At 57.6% G+C, this 15,077-nt stretch overlaps 1 protein-coding gene across 6 annotated transcripts in view; it reads left to right on the plus strand.

Annotated features, from left to right (window-relative positions):
• The first annotated feature begins 869 nt into the window (after positions 1–869).
• SHISA6 (shisa family member 6) overlaps positions 870–15,077 on the plus strand; it is a 351,868-nt gene continuing 337,660 nt past the window's right edge. For all 6 annotated transcript variants that reach the window (XM_051824480.3, XM_051824481.3, XM_051824482.3 and 3 more), the window contains exon 1: positions 870–1,653. In XM_051824480.3, coding sequence (XP_051680440.1) covers positions 1,010–1,653 — 644 coding nt within the window. In that variant the 5' untranslated portion in view covers positions 870–1,009. The remainder of the gene's footprint in view (positions 1,654–15,077) is intronic.

The raw sequence follows: 15,077 nt of genomic DNA on the forward strand, positions 1-15,077 counted from the left end.
AAATAAAAAGGAGCCCCCCCCCCTTCCCCGGCCCCTAGCATCACCCCGCCCCAGCTCCCCAGGCGCCTAGGCGTGGAAACGTGGGCGGCGGCGAGCGGCCGTCCCCCTCCGCGCGCGGCGCTCCCTGTGCGCCGTGTGTGAGTGCGTGTGTCTCCCTCGCTCCTCTCGCACACGCTCCGGCACTAGTGCAGGCGCAGAGCCCGCGGCTCTCGGTTAGCTGGCTCACTCGCTCGCTCGCTCGCTCAGTCGCTGCGCTCCTGCCTCGCCGCCGCCGCCGCCACTGCAGTCGCAACCGGGCATGGTGAGTGAGTGAGGTTCGGCCGCCGCACGCGGACCCCAAGCTCCCCGCCCGACCCCACCAGCCTTAGCCGGCGCCGTCCCGGCCAGCCAGCCAGCCTGCGGCGGGAGCGCGCGGCGGGCCCCGGCGGCCCGTGCGCTCTTGGTCCCCGGCGCGCAGGGCCGCCCGACTCCGTCTTGGGAGCGAGCTCATTGCCCCTCCCGGTCCAGAGCTTGGCTCCTCGAGGGCTGCGCGCTCCCTCCTCGCCCGTCCGCTGCTCCGCTCCTGCCCGTCGCCCCACCCCGTGACCAGCTCCCTGTCTTGTCCCGCAGGACCCGCCCGGACGGGACCACGTCGCCACCGCCGCCGCCGCCGCCCGGAGCCGCGCTTCGGGTCCTGCCTGAGCCGAGTCGCGCGCGGGGCCGCCGCCGCCGCCGGCGGGGGATGGGGCTGCCCGGCAGGCGCGCCGATCCCGCAGGGGGAGCGCGGAGCCGGCGCGCAGCCTGAGAGCCCTCCCGGAGCAGCCCGCGCCGGGCCGGTCCGTGCGCACCGCGCGCCGCCACTGCCGCCGCCGCCGCCGCCACCGCTCGCGCCTCGATGGCGCCATCGCCCCGGTGCCGCTGAGCGCCCCGCGCAGCCAGCCCGGCCCGTGCGGCCGCCCTCGGAGCCCGGCCCGCCGGGGGAGCGGGCCTGCCGCGGAAGCTTCCCCGCGCCCTCCCGCCCGGCCCCGCCATGGCGCTGCGGCGCCTCCTGCTGCTGCTTCTGCTGCTGCTCTCGCTGGAGTCCCTGGACCTGCTGCCCGGCGCCCACGCCGCCCGCGGCCGCGCCGCCAACCGGACCCTAAGCGCCGGCGCCGCTGCCGTCGGGGGCCGGCGGCCGGGGGGCGCCCTGGCCCGGGGCGGCCGCGAGCTGAATGGCACCGCCCGGGGGGCATCCGGCGGCCCGGAAGCGGGCAGCCGGCGAGGGCAGCCCGCGGCGGCGGTGGCGGCAGCCAGCGCGACCGTCACCTACGAGACGTGCTGGGGCTACTACGACGTGAGCGGCCAGTACGACAAGGAGTTCGAGTGCAACAACAGCGAAAGCGGCTACCTGTACTGCTGCGGCACCTGCTACTACCGCTTCTGCTGCAAGAAGCGCCACGAGAAGCTGGACCAACGCCAGTGCACCAACTACCAGAGCCCGGTGTGGGTGCAGACGCCCAGCACCAAGGTGGTGTCGCCGGGGCCCGAGAACAAGTACGACCCGGAGAAGGACAAGACCAACTTCACCGTCTACATCACGTGCGGGGTGATCGCCTTCGTCGTCGTGGCGGGGGTCTTCGCCAAGATATCCTACGACAAGGCCCACCGCCCTCCGCGGGAGATGAACATCCACAGGTGAGCGCCAGGGCGCGATGCCCCCAGCCCGGGACACCCCCTCCCCCCACCAAGCCCCCATCTCCCGTGGCCTCTCCCCTCTTAACGTGCCCTCTGGCTTCCACCATCACTTCTTTCACATGCCCTGGGATCTCCGTTGCTGCACAGCCTGGGGGCGGAGGGGGTGGGTACGCTTTGGTGGTAGGGGGCTCGCGCAGCAGAGTCAAGAATTGGTGGAGGCCACTGGGAGTTCAAGTGCCACGGTTTTTACGAAGCCCATCATCGTGCCCAGAGATCCAGGGTTCCCTTATCAAGCCATGTGGGCACTTTGGTTGTGTGGGCTTGATGGCATTTAGCTTTTTTGAGACAAACCCGAGTGTCATCTTCAGTATAGAAAGGAGTCCAGTGTTGGAACCGTACTCAAAAGAGCACCGAGTAGCTTCGAGTAAACTGGGGTGTTCCCTGCGGGGCGGGATGGGGGTGACACGCGGAAGCACAGATGGTGTCTCTCGGAGTGGGATGCTTGTCTTTCCTGCAGAGACCGGACTTGTTCCGTTCAGTTCTGGAGGCAGAACTCGCCGAGGTAACCTGTTCTCACCGAGTTCTGCCTGGTGGGCATCCCTCACTGCTCCCCCTGGGGACACGGTGGGGGCAGCCTCCTACCAAAACTTAGGCGAGAGAGCTCAGCTGGGGCAGCCTGTGGTTCCCCTCTGAGCGCCGCCCACCCCACTGGGCTGGCCCCCAGTGCGACCCGTGGGAAGTGAAAGCCAAGAGAAGTACAGAAAACCCAGCCACTCCTTAGAAGTCTGGGAAAGACACACCCCAGGTTAGCTGCCTTCATGGCGGGGAGGGGCTGGATGTGGCTCAACGGGGTCCTTTCGGGGAGCAAACCTGGCCCCAGGAATTGCCTGCATTTTTGTTGCAGGGTTATGGGCACTGCCCTGATAACCATGGCTGCCCCCGCCCTAAAACCGTTGCTTCTGGGTTGTTCCTGCAGTGCCCCCACCCTGAGCCGGCATCCCCCTACACTCATCTCCACACCTGCTGTTCTCCTTACGTCCGGAACGGCTCCGTCTCTTGCTGTGTGGACATTAATCACGCTCACCCCCGGCTTGCCAAAGGGAGAGAGAAAGGCAGATAGAAATTTCTAGGCATGCCGAAAGAGCTGGTTTTTTTTTTTCCCCTAGTTTGGTACTGTGGGTGTTGAGAAAAGGTGATACTCCCTAGCAGGTCCACACTGTGTGGGTGCTTTGAACTCAGACCTAGAACTGGGCTGACTCCACAAGGAGACCCGCTGATAATCTGTCCCCATCCGAGGGTGCCACCACCTTCCCTCCCACTGTTGCCTTAGCTCTCTGGTGGTACATTTTGACTCGGCATCCGCCTAGAGCCTGTGCTGGCCCTGGCACCGATGGGGCGGTGGATTTTGAGAAATGATCTGGGGTGCAGATTACAGGACAGGTGGGACGAAGTCAAGGCAAAACCCTTTCTCCTTTGAGTCTCGTCTGGCAAAGAGATCTATGTCTTGGTTAAGCTTGGAGAGCAGAGAAGGCATTGCCTGTGAGCCGTGTCCCTTCCTAAGCAGATGGTCCTTATCATCCGTCCACCTCTCGCTTAGGACTTGGAGGAGGCTTGTCTCCCAGCCCCTTCTCCCGTGTCCCTGGCCTCTCATCATAGCCTCTGCTCTCTGCCGCCGGCCTCTTGCTGGTTGATTCCCACACACCCACCTTTCTTTCTGTGGGTTTCTGTTTTCCCTGAGCCATTGTTTTCTGCACTCTTAGAGGAACTTGTTCGCTGTCCTGCCCCCTGGCCCCTCCTGCAGAGTCCGTGCACAGAGAAGGTGGTATCCTGGGATGCTGGGAGCAGGTGTCTTTGGCTGCTGCTGGCATTGGCACATGACCCCAGCGAGGTCACTGTGTCTCCTGGTATTTCCTCCGCTCCCCACTACACAGACACCCCTTATCCCAAACCAGGGTAACTATCGTGACATCACTGCAGCGCTTTCTCTCTGGGGCTGGAGAAGAGTGGTGACCGTGGGGAGGGGACTGAACCTCAGGCCTCAGACCATTATGTAAATGAGGGATATTTCTCCCTCAAGTTCACCTCCTGCTTTTATTCCACTCACAGCACCTCTTCCAGCAGCTGCAGCCTTGCCTGATCCATGCTTGGGGGAGATTGTCATATTGACGGTGTTGGGTGGGGACAATGTCTGTGTGTGTGTGTGCGTGTGTGTGTGTGGTGGGGGAGGATGTGGAGAGGCAGGGGGACAGAGCCTGAGAGGTCCAGCTAGACTGCTTAGAGTGACCTTGTGCAGGTCAGGGGAACTCGCTTTTCAGTTCTGGGTAACCCAGGTACAGAGATCCCACAAGGATCTCTCCCTTCCAGAGCGTGTCAGGGCAGGTGAGCCCACTGCCCTCTCCCTGGCAGGGGTGGGAGGCTCCTGTTACTCTGCCCACGACTCAAAGCTCCCTGCTCACTGTTCATTCCAGGAATTGGGCTTGTGCAGGCTGACTTGTTGGGGAATCAGGGTAGGGATGAGGAGGGAGCGAGGAAGACAGAGAGAAACAGTCACACCCATGGTGAGTTTTCTCCGGGGAAAGTGCAGAGAAGAAATGGGGTCAGGAGGCTTCCAGACAGTTCAGCAAAGTCCCGAGATCCTGCCTCAGAAGGAAAAAGAGGTGCTTATTCGTCCCTGAAGACGGCTGGGCAGGCAGGGCCGAGGCTGCGCAAGTCTCAATGACCTCTTTGGAAAGAAGAGTTTGTGGGCACGAAGGAAGGGCCGTAGGCCGGGATTGTCGGCTGTGTGCCCCCGCCTGGGTGTTCCCTGGCTGGCCTGGAGAGCCCTCTCTCCGCCCAGGCACAGGTGTTCCTTAGGGCAAGCCTGCCTTTCATCTCGGCACCCCCTGCAGGGAAGAACAGATTCTCATCTTTTCCAGAAGTGGTTAGACCTTGCTGTCCTGTTCCCGAGTGAGAAGTCCACAAGCTCTCTGCTGCACCAAGTCACACTCAGTTAGCCTGCCCCTGACCCCGGGGGAGGGGGAGGAGGTGGGCACAGGGACCGGAGACAGAGCCTTGTCCTGGGTGTGGGAAGCCAGCAGGCAGCTTGTCCCCAGCAGTATCTCTGTCCTGACTCCCCGGTCACTGAAACAGCCCCGGGCTGTGGCTGGAGCTGATGGCCCATAGGCATCCCCCGACTTTCATATTTGCAGAGTGGCCTCTGCCAGGCATCCCCAGGGCTCTCTGCTCAGTGAGAGGTTCCTGATGTCCTCCAAGGCCCGGGCTTCGGACGGAGGCCGACTCCTTCTGCCATTGAGCTCCATGCCAGCTGTCTCACATCCAGACCTGTTCCTTCCTCCTCACCCTGAGTTGATTCATTAGCGTCGTCGAGATGAGGGTGATGCTGAGGGAGGAACCTCATGGCTTCTTTTTTTTTTTTATGGCTAATTAACAGAAGGGTCAGGAAGCTGTTGGGAGGCTGCAGACACAGTTGGTGAAGTCACAGGTGCCCTGGGTCCTCCCACCCTCGCAACAGGCAGGGGAGGGACAGAGGACAGGGAAGTGGGCAGGGGAGGGCTGGCTGCTGGTAGAGGTAGGAAGAAGGACCTGAGTGGACATCATCAAGGACTGGGAGTCAGCTCTGCCATGGGGTCGTGGCTCTTGGGGTCTCCCTGTTGATTTCCAGAGGAACGGCTTACTCCACCTTCTCTCCTTCCAGAAAGGAACCACAAGCCCAGCGAGCGCCCGGGGTGTTCCTCACCAGCCACAGAACTGCGGGAGTGGCACCGCGGGGCTGGCTGATTCGGTGAGGAGCTCTTTCTGGCTTCCTGGGCATCACATGGTCCAATCCTCTCCATTTTTGAAGCACTGTGCACTCACTGTTAAGGACTGAGCTCAATGGGAAAATCAATTTTTGTTTTTAATTTCAAATATTAGTAGCTGGAAGGAAAGGAAAAGTGGCACCTGGCCTTGGTCTTCTTTAGCCTTGTGGGTTTTCCCGTTTGATTGAGTTGCAGCAGGGTAAGCCGCCATGTAGGATGCCTGCATTCCTACGTTGGAGTGCGGCTTGCAGTCCTGGCTGCTCTGCTTCCAACCCAGCTCCCTGCTAATGCTCCTAGGAAGGCAACGCAAGATGGCCCATGTGCTTGGGCCCCTCGCGTTCCAGGCACTTGGTATCCCAACCTGCAGATGCGTGCATATATGCATCGTGTCTGCAAATGAACCCTGCTCACCTTCTACACCCAACAGAAGTTTCAAACCCTATCGCATAAGCTTGGAAAGCACCTGCTGCCCTTGGCACAGAAATGTAGCAGGGTTCATTCTTGCTTTTGCAGGGCCGTCATGTTTCAGAAATCTCTAGACTTTGACAGTTGTCACATTACTCACCCTCTTCATGTTCCTTTGCTACCATGCCCCAAGCTCTGAAGGCAGGCATGTCTGTCCCCTTGCCCCCTCCTCTACTTCCCTCCCCAAAGCTCTGAGCACATTCGTCCTGGGGAGTCTGCTGCTAAGATACCACAGTTCTAGGCTGCCAGGACACAGGAGAGAAAAAAAAGTCCAATTTATTGTTCTCAACCGATTTTAATGAGAGATTGGATTGACTGTGCAGTCGATCCACATCAATTGTGCAGGAAGCAATGGATAAGACAGCTGAAAAAGTGAGCCGAGAGAAAGAGGTTAATTCACTGGCCCCAGACAGTCATGCCCACAGACCCGGAATCAAAGGGGGACTACCCAGGAGCAGCTCAGCCGCCTGATTTCTCGAGCTCTGCCGCCTGATTTCTCCAGGGCCTGGCAGCACTGACTGTATTCGGGTCTCAACTGTCTAGATCCACTTGTACGGCCAGTGAGATTGCTGACCGCGCGATGGAACTAGCAGCTGCTCCTGGCCACGGGCGGTCCCCCCTTCCTCCTTCCCTGCCACCCTCCTTCCCTCCTCAGTCAGACTCCTGCACGATCTGTTTTTGAAACTATGGAGAATCAAGCACGTTTTGCCCCACCGTCGTGGCCACATCCTGTGCTGATGCGGAGCCTGCGGGACCACAGCGTGATGGTTTGAGCTTCCGGGTGAATGGGATGTCTCAGATTGTGGTGATGGGGTGCAGGAAGGGCTAGGCAAAACTCATTCTTTCTGTGTCTTCTGTTGCAATTTTTCCCCCTCTCCTCTCTACCTTGGGAAACTCTGGCCCATTATTTTTCCCTGAGTCACATTTATGACCTCACAGCTCCAGCGTCTTTCCTTTGGCAGACATTTGTAGAGGAGGGAGCGGGCCAAGAGGGAGCGCTCCCCAGGGAGCCCGCGGAGGGTCTCAGTCCTTTCCTTGCCCTTGACCATAAGCAGGCTTAGTTTTTTGCACCGTTCGGGACAGACTGCGAATTCCCTCCGTTCTTCTTCCTCTTTTTAATCTCTTGAAGTCAAACCAAAATCTTCTGAACGGGCAAGGTAATCGTTTGGCTATGTTGTTGCTGTTAGAGAATCCTGGACTCTATGCTGCAGGCGATTCTGACTCCCTGGGGTTAGAAGCAAAGCCGCTGGAGTCCAGCCAGGGTTCCCCAGTGGTGGGTGCATGAGCTTGGACTAAAAGCCAGGGCCCTGCATCACCTTCGGCTCGTGCTCAGCCTTGCTTTGTCCAGGGAGGTCTGTTCTGCTTTGCTTCATGAACGTTTCTTAGTCATCATCAAATAACTGTTGGCTGCTTGACGATGGAAGTGACAGAGGGAGAGACAAAGAGGGAGCGCTTCCATCCTCTGGTTCACTCCCCAAATGGCCTCAATGCCTGGAGCCCAGGACTCCACTTCAGTCTCTCACATGAGTGACAGGGCTGCGGGCACTTGGGCCATCATCCACTACTTTCCCAGGCACATGAGCAGGGAGCTGCATCCGGGGCTCCAGCCCGGGCTCGTATGGCTACTGGTAGTGACTTAACCCACTGTGCCAAATGCTAGCCCTCTGCGCCGTGTCTTTAAGCCTTCCAGATTCCATGTGTTGATCCACCAAGGTGATTTGCATTGCTTCTCTGGCCCTTTTACAGCCTCCCCATGTCCCTTTTTAACGAGCAGTCACCTGGTCTCAGCCTAATCCTTTCGTAAGACCTGAGTAGTGCAAACCACAGAGTAGGGAGAGTACATTGCAAGTCAGAGGGCACGGGATTGGTAAATAAAGCTGTGGGCAGCAGGGCGGGCACTGGGCCTCGTGGTTGAGGTGCTGGTGAAGGTACCCACGCCCCACATCAGAGTACCTGGGTTCCACGCCATGCCTAGCCCCTGACTCCAGCTTCCTGCTGCTGCAGACCCAGGGAGGCAGTGGTGTGGCTCACGTGATTGGGTTCCTGCCACCTACATGGGAGACCTGCATTGAACTTCCAGCTCCTAGGTTTGGGCTCAGCTGGGGCTGTCGAAAGCATCTGAACTAGTGGATGGGCTCTCTGTTTCTCTCTCTGATGCTCAGATAAATAAATAAATACTTAAAAAAAAGATAAAAAACAAACCTGTAATGAAACTGTGGGCAGAAATCTGTAGTTAAGCCAGTGGGCTATCTCTGTCTCCCAGAGACAGTTGGAGAGGCTGAGACTGACCACATCCGTGGGGCTCTGCTTTGCCCAAGCCCAGAGCCCTCCAGCATCCCCCTGCCCCATGTGTGGGTGATTTCAAGGCCATCCTCCAGGATGTAAGGTTTTAACTCCACGAGCCATAGCAGCACAGTGGCCAGTGCCCATGGTGGACCTTCTCAGCTCTGGACCAAGACACCACAGGCTTCTAGATCCGATCCTGGTGTGAAATAAATCCCTGTGGCCTGTGGTTTGGGACCCTTGCCTGCCTCTGCCCGCTTTTCCCATCTGACTGAGTCAGGGGGTACCTATCCTGATGTGAGAGCCCACCTCCCCAGCAGTCTCCCCTGGAATGCACTTCCTTCGAGAGTCCATGCGTGTCATCTGGACTTTCTAGAACGGGAGCATATTTTTATCTTCCCAGGAGAGATTTGATTCTTGCAAGCAGCGATAAATCATGGGGCCGAGGCTGAGGCATGAAATAGGTGATCAGAAACCAAGAACGCCTCCAGCCAGGAGGCTTGCCCTCCGAGGTGCCGCATCGGCTCTCTCTGCAGGCAGGAGCCGGGAAGCGTTGTCTCAGAGACAGCCGTAGCACGTGTGGCCCCAGCAGTCCAGGAAGGGGGCCTCGTGTCGCAGGGAAGGGTAATTAGTGGCCCTCCGAAAATCACTTTGTGTTATGCCGATGTGTTGGGCAGGCAGCAGAGCTGTTAGGAGAAGGGAGAGGAAAGAGTTGAATATGCAGCAAACGTTTCAAACAACTACACAGAAAGGATGAAAAAAAAAAATGAATGTCCCACATTCCCGCCTGAGATAGTAGACAGATCGCTCAATTTAGCTTCCTGGTTGGACGCTGAGGGTGAAAGGACCGAGGTTTTTTTGGGATGCACAGCAGAGGGGAGGCGCGGGATCAGAGCCCACGTTCACTGTACCCCTCCCAATCCCCCCTTCAACTCAAGGCCATTCGCCTCTGCGATTCTGAATTCGGATGGGGGTCACCGCTTGGGCCAGACAGCCACAGATCAAGCAGAAGTGTTTGCAAGTCCGGGAGACGGGGCTGCCAAGCAGCATGGCCCAGAGATTCCCAGCGTGCACTGGCTGGCAGCTCCCCCTCACCCTGCTTCCTTAAATTCCCAAACATGCTCTCGTCTGACAATGTGGATCTTAGAAGCAGGGTGAGGGTGGGGCCAGGTGACCAGGGGGCCCCAGGGTTCCGCGTTTGCCGTACCGCTGTGGGTGGGGTGGCTCTCGTATCTCAGGGGTTGGGTGGCGAAGGGCTGGCCACCTGAATTGCTCTGACGGTCCCATGACTCCTGGGAGGAGCCGGTTCCACTGTGAGCCTGGGTAGGGTGTAGCCCGCAACTCTGCTCAGGTGTCAGGAAGGGGGCATCCCTGACACCTCACCCCACCAGGGTACACACAATCGCATCACCTGTGTAACTCACAGAGCCAGACGGGGGATGGTCCGAGGCCTCGGTGGGAAGAGTGCGGCACTCATCAGCACCCCTGTTTCAAGCGTTCACTTGTGCCGGGCTCCCTGCTCCACGCCGGACCTGTGTTGTACCCCTGCATCCTCCCTCTGTACCTCAGAGCACAAGGGCCCATTTCATAGATGAGCAGGCTGGCTCAGAGAGGCTCAGTAACTTGCCCAAGGTCACACAGCCAGTGCGTTGCCCATCTCTGTCCCCCTTTGGGGCCCCACAGGGCAGCTGGCTCACTTCCTCGTTGTCAAGGGGTCATTGATACTCAGATTAGTTTAGAAAGGGAAGGCCAGCTGGCCCTGTGTGCCTAAATGATGCATGCGTCAGAGGACTGTGGACCAGACTGACGGCCCCAGGCTAGGTTGTATGCAGGGCAGGCAGGTGCCCAGGGCACTGAGCGGGTTCTCTTTTAAGAATGGGCAAGGGTAGTGGAGGCAATACAAAGGAAATGGAAAACAAACAAACAAGCAAACAGGGCCTCCTTATTTTAAAAGAGGAATTTGATCAACAGACCCCTTTCACAGTAGTGAAAGAACCTCTGGTTCCACCTCCTGAGGGCAATGAGGGGCACTCTTGTCACAGTGCAGGAGACAGGCAGTGACTGGCAGAGGAAGGCTGGCCTCGGGCAGTGAGTCCCCATTTTAGCTGCAGACAAAGCCCAGGTCACCCAGAGCCCCATTTATAACACCTAGCGCAGTGCATACCAGACAGAATTCTGCCAGCTCAGGTCTGCCTGCCTTCTTCCTGTTCTCATTTTCCTTCCTTCTTTCTTTCTTTCTTTCTCTCTCTCTCTCTCTTTCTTTCTTTCTTTCTCTCTCTCTCTCTTAAAGAATTATTTTATTTATTTGGGCCGGCGCCGCAGCTCACTAGGCTAATCCTCTGCCTTGCGGTGCCGGCCCACCGGGTTCTAGTCCCGGTCGGGGCGCCAGATTCTGTCCCGGTTGCCCCTCTTCCAGGCCAGCTCTCTGCTGTGGCCCAGGAAGGCAGTGGAGGATGGCCCAAGTGCTTGGGCCCTGCACCCCATGGGAGACCAGGATAAGTACCTGGCTCCTGGCTTCGGATCAGCGCAGTGCGCCGGCCGCGGCGGCCATTGGAGGGTGAACCAACGGCAAAAGGAAGACCTTTCTCTCTGTCTCTTTCTCTCACTATCCACTCTGCCTGTCAAAAAGAAAGAAAGAAAAAAAAACCAGAGTTACAGAGAGAGGTAGAGCCAAAGAGAGAGAGAGAGGTCTTCCATTCCGCTGGTTCACTCCCCAAATGACTGCAATGGCCAGAGCTGAACTGATGTGAAGCCAGGAGCCAGGAGCTTCCTCCAGGTCTCCCACTTGGGTGTAGAGGCCCAAGGACTTGGGCCATCTTCTACTGCTTTTCCAGGTCACAGCAGAGAGCTGGATTGGAAATGGAGCAGCCGGGACTTGAACCAGCGCCCATATGGGATGCTGATGCTGCAGGCTGGGGCTTTAACCCGCTGCGCCACAGCGCCCGCCCCCCTGTTCTCATTTTGTTCTTCCTCTGCTTTGATACTCCCGGCTGTGCTTCCTGGCCACTCGCTCTGTCCTGGGTTTCTCTGTGTCTTGTGCTCCCAAGTGCTCTGTCCTGAAGGGCATGGGAAAAGGCAGGCACCTGGGGACACCCAGTCGCCTTGTGCCAAAGCAGTCACCAGCCTCCAGCTGCAGGTACCACGGGGCGGCGGGCAGCAGCGGAGCCCACCATCCGGGACCCACAGTTGAACGCCAGGGGCCCCAGAGCAGGTGACTCACCTCTGAGTGCAGCGGGTGTGCCGACCGTGTCACCAGCCTGGCTGGCACCCTGAGTTCCTAGCCCCCTTGTCCCCTCCTAGTACGGGGGAAACAGCAAGAGAATGAAGGCTTGTCTCCTCCTTAGCCATGGCCACCCATGTGCCCATCTTAAGCCCCACGGGAGCTGGGTGGCCAGTGCCTTGGCTGAGCTCCCTGGTGTTGGGAGCGTCGCTGCTTTCCTTGGCAAACACTTACATTATTCCTGGCGTTCCTGGCATTTGGTCTCGTGTACTGTTCCTATTAGCTCCGGCATTAAAGCCTCATTACTTAGGACATCTGTCCTCTGGACACGTTCGTTGTTCCCTTCGCCAAATGTCCTCTTCTCAGAAGTGTGTTTTCCACCCAAACAGCCACTGCCTCCCTCTCCCTTCACTCTCACTGCTCTTGGCCGGGGGAGAGGGGCAGGAATTTCAGTCCAGAGAAGGCTCATTTTAAGTAGCCTCTGAGAGATCTTTCCAGAACCTGTCTGAGGCCCCAGGGAATACAGGCCTTGGCTTGGGATCCAGCACCGTTGGGTGCAAAACCTCATTCAGGAGTGGGGAATGGCCGGCCCGTGGGCCATATAAGGACCTCACAATCATTTGCTCTGGCCCTGCCCAGGCCACTGCGGGCAGGGCTTGAAATCAGTCAACCTACAGCAGGCTCATTTTAAGTTGATAATCTTGCATGGCCCGTGATTGACGCTACAAATACCCAAAGAGGTCTTGGCAATAAAAGGTTCTCCACTCCTGTAAGGGAGCTGGAGATGGAGTGTTCCCCTCAGTCCAGGGATGGGACTCAGATGGGCTAAGGAAGGTGCTCTGGTCCCTGTCGCTGTGGTGTTGGGCAGCTGCTTGGCCCAAGGGCGAGGCCATTGTCAACCCACCTCTCTTAAGACGACAGGGGATGAGGCTAGCCCAGATGCCCAGGCTAGCCCAGACGCCAAAGCTGCTCCAGAACCCAGGGGAGATTGAGGGTCCAGCTTCCACTTGGGCCTCGTTTGTTGATCCTCTCTGACTTCCTGCTGCATCTGGAACAATTTACATCAAGTTCCCCGGGAATGATCTCGCAGAGGTGTGAGGGCTGTGGATGCAGCGGGCACGGAGGCAGTATTTCTGTGCTCGGTTAAGGGACAGGCAGCTTCCTACCCAGCCTCCACGCCAGCACCGCCTTCCCCCACCCTCATGTGTTTGCAAAGAAGATGGCGGGTCTTTGAGCAAAGGATCTGTCGCGTTTCTCTCTCTTTTAAGTCACATCATTAAAATGTTTCTTCTTGTTACTGTCGGGGTTTTGTCCACCAGCGCTGCTCCTCCATCTGTCCGTCTTTTGATCCGTGTTCCCTTCTGTCCAGTCGGTTCCTTCTCGCCTCTCCCTCCACCTCTCCTTCTTGGGCTTGTTCAGCTGTAACATCATTAACCTGCATCGACTCAGACGCGGCTAATGCAAAATGTATCTGGAGTGGACCTGGGTGCGATTGTTTTTCTTCTCTCTGCCTGATGAAAAGCTGCGACCGACAGATTAACAGCTCAGACGCTGCTGCGAAGATGGCGCAGGACGCGTATGCCACGGAGGACGGACGATCGCATGCTAATGACGCATCATTCTTATCTCCTCCGTAAAGCCACTCTCCCAAGATCGATGTTAGTTTACTTTTTAGTCTAGTTTGAAATCCTGCAGTGACCTGGAAAGTGGTGAAAATGCGGTTCTCCTAAGGTGTTTCCTAGTTGTCATATCTGTTTCCTGGATTGGGATTAACCTCACGGCATTGCTGGTACTGGACACAGGCTGGGTCAGATTTCTTTTTTCTTTATTGGAGAATCAGGAAGTAGGGGAGAGAGATCTCGTGTCCACTGGTTCACTACTCAGACTCTCACGATGGCTGCCTGGTTAGGATTGAAGCTGGGAGTTCCAGTCTTCCACGTGGGTGGCAAGAACGCACTTGAGCCCATCACCGTTGCCTCCCAGGGCCTGCATTAGCAGGAAACTGGAGTCCAGGCACTCCAGTGTGGGATGCCCAAGTCGCAGCCTGATGTCTTGAACGCCCATCCCCCAGATTGCCTCTCTGAGTCCCTCTAGGGGCTTCTGTGCCTCTTCCCTCTTTTTTTTTTGACAGGCAGAGTGGACAGTGAGAGAGAGAGAGAGAGAGAGGTCTTCCTTTGCCAATGGTTCACCCTCCAATGGGCGCCACGGCCAGCGCGCTGAGGCCGGCGCACCGCGCTGATCCGATGGTAGGAGCCAGGTGCTTCTCCTGGTCTCCCATGGGGTGCAGGGCCCAAGCACTTGGGCCATCCTCCACTGCACTCCCTGGCCACAGCAGAGAGCTGGCCTGGAAGAGGAGCAACTGGGACAGAATCTGGCGCCCCGACTGGGACTAGAACCTGGTGTGCCGGCGCCGCAAGGCAGAGGATTAGCCTAGTGAGCCGCGGCAGCGGCCCTGTTCCCTCTTCTTGTTCCTTTTCTTTTTGTGATTTCCCTGGCCTAGTCTCTCTCTCTCTCTCTCTCTCTTCTGATAACTAGGTGATGAATCATCAGGTCGCATCCTCGGGGCCCCTTCCTCTGTGTTGGAGCCTGAGGATGAGCGGCTGGGCTGGGAGGGTCAGGTGCAGGAGGCAGACCCAGGATGCTCTGCCCCGTCTCTGGGCAATCAGAGGACGTAGAACTCTCCCTTGTTCCTCATGAAGTTCTTTCTTTAATGACTCGTACATCACTGTCCCCACACCACTGTTTGGATGGGATTGAGGGGACAGCATTGCACCTGCTGTGGCACGTGACAGGAGGCATTCAGCCGGCACCCTTACAGCAGAGGACTTTCTCCTCCTCTTCCTCTCACTGCCCGAGTCTGTCACCCATCTTCCTCCGCTCTAGAGCACCTGCAGGGAGCTGAGATACGAGGCAGGCTGGTCCCAGCTTCTGCCACCTTCTGTGCCCTGATCTTGGCTTTGTTATCCAGGTGTTGGGATGTGTGCTGTAACCTGCAGGTGTATGAGGGTATTCCAAAAGCTTGTGGCACAGCAGGTTAATGCCCTGGCCTGAAGCACTGACATCCCAAATTGGCGCCGGTTCAAAACCCAGCTGCTCTACTTCTCTCTGCTATGGCCTGGAAAAGCAGTAGAAGATGGCCCAAGTCATTGGGCCCCTATACCCACATGGGAGACCTGGAGGAAGCTCCTGGCTCCAGATCGGCACAGCTCCAGCCGTTGTGGCCATCTGGGGAGTGAACCAGTGGATGGAAGACCTCTCTCTCTCTCTCTCTCTCTCTCTCTCTCTCTCTGCCTCTCATCTCTCTGTGTAACTCTGACTTTCAAATAAATAAATCTTTTTTAAAAAAGATGTTTATTTTGATGCAGATTTGCGTGGAAACCCATGCATTTTTTTTTCGTAATCCACGTTCCCACGAACTTTTTGAAGACCCCTTGTCTTCTCCGGCCCATTGCGACCTCGGCATGCTTTGGAGATCTGGGAAAACACGGTCAGCACTGGTACACATCCAGTGGCACTGGGATGTGGGAGAAAGTGCGTTGTCCTCGCATACTCCATTTTGATAAGGATGCTCTCTGCAGATGGCCTCATGGGGATGCTTGTTTTAGCATCTTCAGCTCACAGGCTCCCTCGTGGAAAGGGACTCGGGGAGGTGTTTCAGT

Source organism: Oryctolagus cuniculus, chromosome 17 (assembly GCF_051225735.1).
Source record: "Oryctolagus cuniculus isolate XC-2025 breed Fujian yellow rabbit chromosome 17, ASM5122573v1, whole genome shotgun sequence".
Lineage (NCBI taxonomy): Eukaryota > Metazoa > Chordata > Mammalia > Lagomorpha > Leporidae > Oryctolagus > Oryctolagus cuniculus.